The following is a 12,128-nucleotide window of genomic DNA, read 5'->3' as shown; positions in this document are numbered from 1 at the left end:
ACTATATAATAAAAAATTCAATAAATATATACTCCTCAACTCATTTTACATCTAAAGACATTAAATTAAACATATTTAAAATGGAATTAAGACAAATACAATTATTTGGACAATGATAAAGAGACTATATTAAGTGTTGACATTTTTGAAATATATGTTTAGAACAATCCTTCATATTTCTCTACTAAAAATAATAAATTGTGTAAAGATGAAGATAAATACTATGTATGTTTGAGTTAAGGATGTTACAATTCTTCCCTCTCTAAGAACTGTAAAAAATATTAGGAAAAAATTCTGGAACTATATACACGCGGTACTCTAACTATTGTAATCAAAGAAAAAAACAACAATAAATGAAATGGAAATTACAATGAAAATTAATCAAGAAAAATCCTCTTTCCGCAAGACAAAATTACATCACGGTTAGTGCTCTCGGATCGACGTATTTTCCCCAAAGATGAAACGATTTCCTCCTAGTGTATATAACATCTCAAACCTGCTAGGCACCTATAAACTTGATGGGGCTCCAAAATCAAGAAAATCAATGTTCCTAAAATGTGCAATAAAATGTTGAGAGCTTGAGAGAGAATGAAGAATGTTTTATTAGTGTGTATTTCATCCAGAACTCTATGCCTTTTATAGGTACAAAATTAGTACATGAGAGATCATGAAATTAAAACATCATAAATTATAAAATCAAGACAATATAGGTTACAAAATTTGTTAAATGATCCTTATTCTATTTAAATATTTGTAACCACCAATGAGTCTTGTAGTGCTTTAAGAATTAGTCAAATGCTCATTAAAATATCTAATAAATATTCATAAGAGTTACTTAAAATGTTCAAATTGGTCCATAACTTATAAATATTCCATAATAAGGACAAAACATATAAATATTTCAAAAAAGACCAAAACTCGCATTTTATATATGTATAGATTAGCATTATATATAGGAGTTATTGTAATAATTTGAAAAATCAATCAAGAATATCAGTATTATTTTTCATTCTCTTCTCCAAAGTGAGAAAACCGTCTTGCCCGAAGGGCGAATCGGGCACTCACCCGCGACATATATTTATCGATCGCCGATCAGCCCGATAGGAAGTTTATCCTACCAGTCCTCGCCATCTACTTATGTTGGGAACTGGCACGTGCCTAAAAAATTTGATTTACGGCTCATTTATTGCTAGAAATTAGTTATAGTCTATATAGGGTGGGTTAATTGGAGCTATAGGGTGGGTTAATTATACTCTATATAGGCCATGGAGCTAATTTGTAGGTCAATTTTTTGTAAATATAGTTGCAATAGTAATGTTTGTATCATCTTAATTAAATAGGGAATAAGTAGAAGAGCATAGGATATAAACTTTTTCTATCTCTCTCTTACTTTCTCTGTCCGTCTTTTTCTATCTCTCTCTTACTTTCTCTGTCCGTGAAATGTTGTCCACTTTATTTTATTTTTTTCTTTTTCCATTTTTGATAAATGGATTCCACTTTCCACTAAATCATTACACTCACATTTTATTATAAATATAATATATAAATGTATGGCCTACATTCCACTAACTTTTTTATTCACTTTTTTTCACATTTCTTAAAATCCTTGCCGAGTCAGACTTGGACAATATTTTGTGGATGGATGGAGTACTTTACTAATTAAGAATTAAAAATTATGCAAAACCAATTGTTCATACTTTTTCAGGGACATCAGAGGGAGTATTGTACTACACAAGTGCATTTACTATAGTGGGACGGGGGTAGTAATATTTTTGATAATAGTCCTCATTTCCATTATATTTCTTGAAACTCGTACCCAATCAAAGTGTGATAAGCCGGAGGGAGTAACTATATTTTACAAAACCGGATCGAACGGATTTATTCGAGAATGTATAAATTGCTAAAAGGTGAGCTTTCGAATTTCAATTTACATATGTTACGTTGTCGTACAATGCTTATACATGGAAGTGTAAATAGAAATTCAATTACATGAGGGTAAATAGTAAATACAGATATTGAGGTTGAATAAAAATTTATTTAGAGATGGAAGTGGAAACATCATGCCTTGTTGTTATATGGGATGATCTTGAGCGGACGTGCCCGGCGAACCGAAAACCCACAAAACACACCCTTGGCTTCGTCATTGCTCGCGTCCGGCCGCTCAAGTTTCCAATCAAAGTTGTGAACCAGAGTTGCCGGCACCGTATGCAGAATCCTGTTGGCCAACGGCATACCCGGGCAGACCCTTCTACCCGACCCGAACGGAATCAGCTCGAAATCCTGGCCTTTAAAGTCTATCTTCTGATTGAGGAATCTTTCCGGCTCAAATGCAAGCGGATTCTTCCAGATTCTGGAGTCCCTCCCCATAGCCCACGCGTTGACCAGCACCTGTGTTCCCTTGGGAATGAGGTAGCCGTTCACCACTTGATCGCTCTCTGCTTTGCGGGGAACGAGCATAGCAGCCGGAGGGTGGAGCCGCAACGACTCCTTCACCACTGCCTGCAGATACGGAAGCTTCGATATCTTTGATTCCTCCACCACCTTCTCCTCCCCCATCACGCTCTTCAGCTCCGCCTTCACCGTTGCCATTTTCTCCGGGTGCGATACTAGCTCTTGCATTATCCACTCAATCACCGTCATGTTCGTCTCTGCTCCTCCAACGAACAATTCCTGATCCATCCAACACAATTTAAGATTACGACTCACGATTTTTTACTTTTTTCGCGTAATATCATATTTTGGTCGTTATGTCAAGCTAAATTGGTAGTAACTTACAATCATTTGAATTATTTTTTTGTGATGATTTCAGGTTAGGTTAGGATATGACCTTATTGAGTTAGATCGATATCGATTTGACCTAATAGCTACCAAATCCACATGATTTGTGTAGAAATAATTTTTTTTAAAAAAAATTACCAGCAAGAGATGGTTAAAATGTGCAGCCGTCAAGTTGTTATCTTTGGCCTGAAGAGAATCCACAATGACATCCAAGAAGTCATCCTTCTTGGGAGCATTGGGATTCTCTCTTCGGAATTGGATCCTCTCATCGAGATAGCCCTCGATTAAATCCAGTAATCTACCGAACTTAGCCTCGGACAAACGCTTGACCCCCTGCAGGTCGAACGGCCTCAAGATGGGGAAGTAGTCGGCATAGTTAGGCACGCTGGCGATGCTGGCGACGCCTTCCATGATCTCCTTGAACTCCATAGTGACTTCGGAGTCGAACTCTGTGGCCTGCATCGAGAACAGAGTGGCTGACATGAGGTTGAGCGTGGTGATGAATGCGGCCTCGTTGATATTAACGGCCCTGCCTTCCTCCGCGCATTTTTGGGCTTGGCCGAGCAGCTGCTGCAGCTTCTGCCTGCGGAGATCTTGGCTTCTCTCCAAGCTCTGGCTCGAGAACATCTGCTCCTTGCATATCTTTCGCATGTCGCGCCACTTGTCCCCCACGGGAATGAACCCAATAGAGATCTCGCTGTGGCCGCACGCCTCAAGTGCCTGCACTGCGGTTCGCCCCGAGAATACCTGCCCGTGTTTGAGCAGGATCTCCTTGGCCATCTCCGGGGAGGAGACCACAACGGTGTATAGGCTGCCGAGGTGGATGGACATCAGAGAGCCGTATTGCTTCGATAATTTGGTGAATGTCTCGTGGGGTTGGGACCCGAGCTGCAGCATGTTTCCGATGATGGGGAGGGGCATTGGCCCGGGCGGGAGCCTCTTCCGGCGCCGGAAGGAGATCAACCATGTTACGGCGATGATGAGGAATAAAGCGGCCAGGAAAGGGAAGTAATCCATTTTTTCCTCTTTTCTGTCTTAAGGACTAGATTTGACTTGTTTTATAGAGGCACATAGGCCACCACACTATCGTCCTAAGGAGTACTTATTGTCATACTTACATGTGATTTATATGTGATTTGTTTTGACATAGGGTGGGCTGATTGGTGGCCATGGACTAATGAGTAGCCTTAATTTTCTACAAATAGAGTAGCTTTATTTAAGCGAGCTAAGGGAATAAACCATTCTCATTTTAGTCAAATACTCTCTCTGTCCCACTAAAAATGAAACGTTTTCGTTTTTGGGTTGTACCATTAAAACTATAACGTTTATTAAAATAGAAATAACTTTCTCTCTACTTTTCTTTCTCTCTTACTTTACTCTTTTTTCTTTAAGTCACAAAACAACACTAAATAAAATCATATCCCGAAAAGCAAACGTTTCATATTTATTGGGACGGAGAGAGTAATATTCTAAAAGTAATTCTCATCATGATCATTTCGTAATTTTTGATGCGACACGATAATCTAGCATGAATGCGTTTCAATTTTTGTATTATTAAAAAATAATTTTTTTTAGTCTGAGTCTGACATAAACAAACAAATACTCATGATATGCTATGTATAATGCTAGCTTAATGTTTCTGTTTAAATTCTAGCTGATGATGTATGGGCCTAATTAAATCCTATTTATACTTAATGTGGTATAAAATACAATCACAAAAGTATCTATCTATTCCTTTTCTTTCAATATCTTACATACAAAATTTCACGAAAATATATTAGTATTTCTTATGAAAAAATAATCTTATTTTTCTATTTAGATCTATCCATCAAAACAAATCTCAATCTATTAATAATAAATTTCTCTAATAAAGTGAGTCCAATTTTTCCACTAATATATACATAACCACTTTTTTTTCTAAATATTTTTCATATACTCCTCAGCGGCGCCGCTCTCAAGATCCGCCTCTCCACTGCATTCAACACGAAGGTGAATCTCATTACAATAAGCTTCCTTATTTCACATTTAAGTTTTTCTTATATTCAATTTTGTTGTTATCATGCAATTTGCTGCTATAATATTGACATATTTTGTTGCTCCATTTTATGCATATATAACCTAGAACCGATTTCTTTTAAAGAGAGATTTCGGAAAAAGAGATTAATTTCACCGATCTTTCGAAATTAGGGATTAAATTCATCGACTTTTCAAAATATGGGATCGAGACATGCGAATTTTTCAGAACAGGGGTTTTTTGAGTTTTTCTCTTTTTTCTATTCTTTTTTCTTATTACTTTACTAACAAAATATATGAAATGACCAAACTATCCCATAAATTATTGACCCCAATAATTTATACATCACTCAGGTAGGTCTGCAAATAGAATTAGGGTGAATATATTATGGGATAATTTGGTCATTTCATATATTTTGTAAGTGAAATAATAAGAAAAAATAATAGAAAAAAGAGAAAAACTCAAAAAACCCCTGTTCTGAAAAATTCGCATGTCTCGATCCCATATTCTGAAAGGTCGACGAATTTAATCCCTAATTTCGAAAGATCGGCGAAATTAATCCCTTTTTCCGAAATCTCTCTTTTTTAAACGGCTTAGGGATTTGGCCTAGTTTCAGTTTATTGTAATATTAGGATTTGGCGACCTAAATTTTGTTTGATGTTGTAAATTAATATTTTGGTGTTGCCCTGTTTTACTTTTTTTTTTTTTGTTAATGATCAAGGGGTTATGCAAAATGGGCGAAGATTTCTTCCAATATCTACCATCAGATATCATAGTAAATATCCTCTCAAGACTCCCCACTTATGCTGCTATGCTCTGCAAGTGTGTTTGTAAGTCATGGCGCGTTCTTCTCGCTTCCCCCGAGTTTGTGAATTCCCATATATCTAGATTAGTCCTGTGCATTGCCGTTGAAACACACTCAAAGTCATACGAAGTCATGGAGATCGTGGATGAGCTTGCCGACTTTGATGAGGAGTTTAGTTGGTGTGCAGACTTCAACTTCGAACTCCCCTTTGATGAGCCAATCCATAGTTCGGTCAATGGTTTGATCTTTCTAAGAGGCGTCGGTCATGAAGATCTTATCATGTGCAATCCAGTCACACGTGACTATTTCAAGCTCCCTCGACAAACCACCTCAAAAGATCAATTTGCGTTGGAGAGTTTTGGATTTGGAGTGAGCAGAACGACCAGGCAGTATAAGGTGGTTAGGGTTTTCGAGGAAAAACCTAAGTACAAATTCAAGTGCCAAGTATACACTGTTTGAACCGGAACGTGGAGAAAGGTTTCCTCTGGTAGCTCTCACAGGCTTTTTGATGGCCGTGGAGGGTTACTTTTTAATGGAAATCTTCATTGGGGGTACTTGAGAAAATTGCGGGTGATTGGGTCGAACGGATTTCTTGCCTTGATCTTGAAACGGAGCTCTTTAGCACCTTTTCTGCACCTTATCCGTGTGATATAATACCTTTTTTTGAAGACACTATGTGATCTAGAGCTTGCAATTTGGTCGATGAAGGAATATGGAGATGAGAAAACTTGGACAGAGGAAGTTTTAACCGGCGATTCCTTAAGGGGGCATGCTGTACATCATGTTTGCCCAATCAAAGTTTTCAAAAATGGTGACATCTTGCTAGAATGTGATAGGGACAAACTATTTTACTACAACAAGACGAAAACTCACTATGAGTTCTTTATTCAAGAGGATAGTGATGTGTATATCTCTACGACCGGGTATTCCCCAAGCTTTCTCACTCTCAAGAATTTTGTGACGGAGAATGTGAGCTCGTTTTGAGCTGTGACTGTTGTTTGATGAGATACATGGATGGTGAGGGGCATGCTTGTAACTCTTTTGCTAAGAAGATAACTAGTATTTGTATTTTCTCAGATTTTATAGTGATCTATTGAGTAGCTGTCTTGCCTTATTAGTTCTATTATGGAGTTCACAAAATTGACATGAATTTCGAAACTAATTGTATACATATATTACATATATCACTATTGCATTCAGAGTCTTGCACTCTTGCTATTTAAAATTTCACGTAGCATTGTAATGTGCATTCAAGACTTGGAGGCTAAGCAAGTCTATTTTATATTTATTTATTTCCTAATTAATAGAATTGGTATATGGAAAAATATTAAAGTTTCCTTTCCAGTTTAATTTTTTCCATAAGTTTGATTTTCTTTTGCTTATATAAAGATCTTATTGTTGGACTACAAAGCCATAGCCATACCTTTGAATAATAATTTTATTATAGAATTTAGTCAAACGATCCAATCTCCTGCCGTGTTCTTCGCTGAATCCTCGGTAAGCACATCACTCTCTTTATTTTATTTAATTTTTACTTTGTTCTCTTTATTTAACTTTTCAAACAACATTGCTTGAGATCTTAAACGAGATGAGTGTCCTAATTTTAGGATTCTATTCAATTTTGTAATCTGCAAATTTTGTAAGACCAAAGCAATATTAATATTTTGCTGCTGCTCTCATTTCACTTTTTTGATAATGATGAAGGGTGTTATTAAGTTGAGAAATGAAAACTGTCGATAATTCCAAAATGGGTGAAGATTTCTTCAAATATCTACCATCAAAAATCGTAGTAGAAATTCTCTCAAGACTTCCCACTCGAGCCGCTATGGCCTGCAAGTTTGTTTGTAAGTCCTGGCTTAGTCTGCTGGCTACTCCCGAGTTTGTGAATTCCCATATTTCTAGATCAGTCCCTGGCCTCCTTGTTAAAACACACTCAACAAGCTCATACGATGTCATTGAATTTGTGGATGAACTTCGCCTCGACTTTGATAAGGAGCATCGTTGGAATGTAGCCTTCAACTTCAAACTCCCTTTTGACGAACCAACTCATAGTTCGGTCAATGGTTTGATCTTTCTTAGAGACTTTGGTCGTGGTGATCTTATCCTGTGCAATCCAATCACTCGTGAATATATCAAACTCCCTTGTCCTCCCAAAACTACCACCGCAGTTGATCTTGAAATGGATACTTTTGGATTTGGGGTGAGCAGAACGTCTGGCCAATATAAGGTGGTCAGGGTTTTCGTTGAAGCACCACGAAAAGAGGCATACAAACATGATCACCTATTACCGTTTGCATGCCAAGTATACACCGTTGGAACCGGATTGTGGAGAAATGTTCCTTCTGGAAGCCCGCCGCTTAGGTTTTTTGACTTCCATGGCGGGGTACTTTTGAATGGAAATCTTCATTTGATGGCATTGGAAATGACAACAGACGGCTTGGTTGAACGGATTTGTTGTTTTGATCTCGAAACAGAACTTTTTAGCACATTTTCTGTACCTCCTCCTTGTGGTATCGGTGAACGCTATTGTAAGACGCCATCTGTTTTCAGGGATTGCCTCTGTTTAAGCCATATTTCATCCGATGGGGAGATTGTGATCTGGTTGATGAAGGAATACGGAGATGACAATTCTTGGACAAGGGAAGTTTTCGTTTGCGAAGTTGATATAGGATTTGTTGGTGAGCGTCATGTTTGGCCAATCAGAGTTTTCGAAAATGGAGATATCTTGATGGAAGAGGAAGACAAGCCATTCTACTACTCCAACAAGACGAAAACTTTCGACAATGACATCTCGTTTCGAGGGGATCGTGGTTCTTACTATACCTCTATGACCATGTATGCCTCAAGCTTTCTCACTCTGAAGAATTTTGTGACGGAGAATGTGAGCTCATTTTGATGGTGACACAAATTGTGTTATTTCACTAGGAAGAAGACTTAGTTTTATTTCTACAACAAATTTTTGCCTTATTCATTTCTGGTTTTTGCTTTTAGCTTTTTGTTCTGTTTCCAGTCCCTCACCTTTTAAATTTCTTCTACTTCAAATACAATTTTATTGATGTTTCACCCACTTTTGATAAATTTCAAATTATGATTACAAATTATCTATATTAAAGCGTGAATATTGTGGAACAAAGATGTGCTACCATGACTCATGAGGATTATAAGATTATTAGTTATTCCATTCTTATTTAGAAGATGATAATTATTAACAATTTTTTTAGTAAATGTCGAAGGGGAACTGCTCAATCTATGTTACAAATAGGAGTAATTTATTGTCACAAACTTTAATATATCCTCATATAAAATTGAAGGTTTTGAATTTAATCGATTATGCAAAATTCATGGCAAACTTTATGTTTTCTTCAAATGTAATCAACTTGCATCTGTATTTAAAAAATGATTGAAAACTTGCAAAGGTTTTAATAGTTCTATTCAACTTCTCCCGGTATTTTCTTTATTAGTACGACTATTTTATACCCATAATACTCAATATTAAAATTGTCGTCATATTTATTAAAATTTGCGTCATATTTAGAAAGCATTTATCTATTAAAAAAATTCATTTTTTTTCTCATTTAAAGTGGCGGAAAAAGCGTCATTTTAAAATCTCATAACATTTCGAACCATTTTCACTGCAGCGGCGCCGCTCTCACCAGCCGCCGTCTCCACCGCATTTTCCACCAGAAGGTGAATGAACTTTCTTATTCAACACTCCACACTTTCTATCACTCTGTTTTTAGCTCATTTCCTATCTGCTATGCCTTTGTTTTTGGGATTTCGCTGCAAATTGAAGGTTATTTTACTCTTTTTTTTGCCGTTTTTTTTGTAAAACTACAGCATCCTTGTATTTTGATTGTTGTAGAAATTGTTTTAGCAGTAACAAATTTTCCAATTTAAGTATTGTAGAATGCGTTAGGGTTTTAGGCTGATATTCAATTATGTTGTAATCCTGCATTTTGATGTTATAATACTCAATTAAGATTATGTTGCTGCAGATTTTAGTATATGTATAACCTATAACCTAAAGCCGAGTTAGTATTGCATTATTTGTACTTTGGTTTGGGACCAAATTATTTTTTTGGGGGAATGGATTAGGGATTAGGCCTAAATTCAATTTTGTCATAGTATTAGGATTTGGAGACCTACATTTTGATGTTGTAAATTACACTTGCAAGTGTGTTACTCTGACTTTACTTTTTTGTTAATGCTGAAGGTGTTATTAAGCTGAGAGATGAAAACTGCTGATAATTCCAAAATGGGTGAAGATTTCTTCAAATATCTACAATCAGAAATTGTATTAAATATCTTCTCAAGACTCCCCACACGAGCAGCTATGGCCTGCAAGTGTGTTTGTAAGCCATGGCTCAGTATGCTCACTACTCCTAAGTTTGTGAATTCACATATGTCTAGATCAGTCCCGAGCATTGCTATTGAAACAAACTCAAAGTGTTACGATATCATTGAATTTACGGATGAGCTTGACCTCAACTTTGATGGACCAATTCGTAGTATGCCTAATGATTTTGATAAGGAGCATCGTTGGGACGTAACCTTCAACTTCGTACTCCCTTTTGATGGAATACTTCAGAGTTCAGCTAATGGTTTGATCTTTCTAAGAGACTTTGGTCATGATGATCTTATCCTGTGCAATCCGGTCACACGTGACTATCTCAAGCTCCCTTGTCCTCGACAAACCTCTCCAAAAGTTCCGAATGCAATGGATAATTTTGGATTTGGAGTAAGCGGAACGCCCGGACAATATAAGGTGGTTAGGATTTTCGCTGAAGCACCTGAACGACGAGAGGGTTTCAAAAATGCTTGCCAAGTCTACACAGTTGGAACCGGATCGTGGAGAAATGTTCCCTTTGGTAAGCCGCTCGGGTTTTGTGACGACATTGGAGGGGTACATCTGAATGGAAATCTTTATTGGATGGTAGCAAAAACAACAAGTGGCTTTTGTAGATGGATTTCTTCCTTTGATCTTGAAATGGAACTTTTTATCACCTTCGCTGCACCTCCTCCTCGTGGTAGAGATTTTCTCTTCGGTAGGTCACTCTGTGTTTTGAGGGGTTGCCTTTGTGTAAGCGACATTTCACACAATGGGCCCGACATTGACGATGATGAGGACGACATTCCAAACGATGGGCATGTTATAATCTGGATGTTGAAGGGAGATGACAACAGTTGGTCAAAGATATTTGTCATCCCTAAAGTTGAACGGTCTGCTGGTTTAGGTAATGTTTGGCCGATTATAATTTTCAAAAATGGTGACGCGTTGATAGAATGGGACGATGGCATGATATTCTTCTACTCCAAAAAGAGGAGAAATTTTGACTGCGAGGTCATGTCTCTAGAGGGTCGTGAACCGTTCACCTCTACGATCATGTATGCCCCAAGCTTTGTCTCTCTCAAGAGTTTTTCGATGGAGAATGTAAGCTCATTTTGAGTCGTGACTGTAGTTTGTGTAGCTTCTTTCATGTCTGGTGCTGTAATGCATGAATGGTGAGGAACATGAGAGATTAAACCTCTTTTGCCAAGATAATATTATTAGTTTCTTGGGTTTTATTTGTGATCTGGAGTAGCTTTCTTGCTCTATATATGTGAAAAATAGATTGATGAATTAATTAGTGTTTATTTACACCCATATATATGTGATTCAAAGAAATATGAAATTTTATATAGGAAAAATATAAAAACTAATGGATATTGAATCTTATTATTAAATTTTTATCATTTGTTTAGATATAATATTCTGTGTAGCAGAAGCATGACGATCATCAGTTCAAAAGAATTGTGTGTTTTGGTGTGGCGATAAAGTAGTTAGGGATATATATTTAAGTTAATAATCGGTTCATAATATAACCCTTTTAAATATTGTAATTATAAGAAAAACCCAATGAATAAATTTCAAACCTCTAGTAATGAATATATTAATTTATAGTTTATTGAATCGTATTTCTTATTTTTTATACTTTTCAGAGGAAGATAAATCAATTTAATTTTTGGCAAATGTTAACATTTTTAATCATATCTTATTACTATGTGTCAACACACAACATCACACTGGGATGGGAGAATATGTATTTTTAATTTTTTACTCCACCATATATTCCACTGTTTTCTTTACCAGTGTTAACACCTGCACTATGCACATGACAAAAGATTTTTAAATAATAAAGATATATTAATTTAAAATAAAGAATATAAAGTAAATAAGTATAAAAATATATTTACAAATAAGTACTAATTAAAATAAATATTTGTAATATTATAAGCAACAACAAAAAATTATTTGTACAATTGTACTTCTCTCAACCCACTCAATGAAACATTTCATATTTTAGTAGATGATTATATACTATTTTAATATCTGATATGAGTGTAGTATAAAATAAAAGAAATAACAAAAGAGGAGATGTGTGGATGACACAGAATAAGACATACAAATAAAGAAAAATGTAATACTGTTTACAAAAGAATAAAAAAAAGCAAACTATTTGAACGAATAAATAGTAGTAGTCAAATAAAAAA

At 36.1% G+C, this 12,128-nt stretch overlaps 3 protein-coding genes and 1 pseudogene across 3 annotated transcripts; 3 read left to right on the top strand and 1 right to left on the bottom strand.

The window, feature by feature from the left end:
- Positions 1 to 1,879: 1,879 nt before the first annotated feature.
- LOC125186032 (ferruginol synthase-like) lies at positions 1,880 to 3,795 on the bottom strand. Its single transcript, XM_048082334.2, has 2 exons — positions 2,917 to 3,795; positions 1,880 to 2,670 (listed from the first exon to the last, which is right to left on the bottom strand). Exons 1-2 carry the CDS (start codon positions 3,793 to 3,795, stop codon positions 2,059 to 2,061), a joined length of 1,491 nt encoding a protein of 496 aa, XP_047938291.1. The 3' UTR covers positions 1,880 to 2,058.
- A 1,726-nt stretch (positions 3,796 to 5,521) lies between these two features.
- Positions 5,522 to 6,677, top strand: LOC125190019 (putative F-box/kelch-repeat protein At1g12870; annotated as a pseudogene).
- Positions 6,678 to 7,320: 643 nt separating this feature from the next.
- LOC125190020 (F-box protein At3g07870-like) lies at positions 7,321 to 8,493 on the top strand. The gene has a single exon (XM_048087221.2). It carries the CDS (start codon positions 7,321 to 7,323, stop codon positions 8,491 to 8,493), a length of 1,173 nt encoding a protein of 390 aa, XP_047943178.2.
- A 720-nt stretch (positions 8,494 to 9,213) lies between these two features.
- LOC125191204 (F-box protein At1g11270-like) lies at positions 9,214 to 11,162 on the top strand. The gene is made up of 2 exons (XM_048088713.1): positions 9,214 to 9,284; positions 9,811 to 11,162. Exon 2 carries the CDS (start codon positions 9,829 to 9,831, stop codon positions 11,041 to 11,043), a length of 1,215 nt encoding a protein of 404 aa, XP_047944670.1. The 5' UTR covers positions 9,214 to 9,284; positions 9,811 to 9,828; the 3' UTR covers positions 11,044 to 11,162.
- The last annotated feature ends 966 nt before the right edge of the window (positions 11,163 to 12,128 follow it).

Source organism: Salvia hispanica, chromosome 5, assembly GCF_029641045.1.
Source record: "Salvia hispanica isolate PSC_SH4W2 chromosome 5, Shi_PSC_v1, whole genome shotgun sequence".
In the NCBI taxonomy this organism is placed as follows: Eukaryota; Viridiplantae; Streptophyta; class Magnoliopsida; order Lamiales; family Lamiaceae; genus Salvia; species Salvia hispanica.
Note: the sequence above shows the minus strand (reverse complement) of the source record. Positions and strands in the feature narration are given on the sequence as shown.

Excerpts from the sequence above, each read along its gene's own strand:
- LOC125190020 (XM_048087221.2), top strand. The coding sequence starts at position 7,321 with ATGAAAACTGTCGATAATTCCAAAATGGGTGAAGATTTCTTCAAATAT.
- LOC125191204 (XM_048088713.1), top strand. The coding sequence starts at position 9,829 with ATGAAAACTGCTGATAATTCCAAAATGGGTGAAGATTTCTTCAAATAT.
- LOC125186032 (XM_048082334.2), bottom strand. The coding sequence starts at position 3,795 with ATGGATTACTTCCCTTTCCTGGCCGCTTTATTCCTCATCATCGCCGTA. Across the intron at positions 2,671-2,916 it reads ATTTTAACCATCTCTTGCTG|GAATTGTTCGTTGGAGGAGC; the intron begins GTAATTTTTTTT and ends TGGATGGATCAG.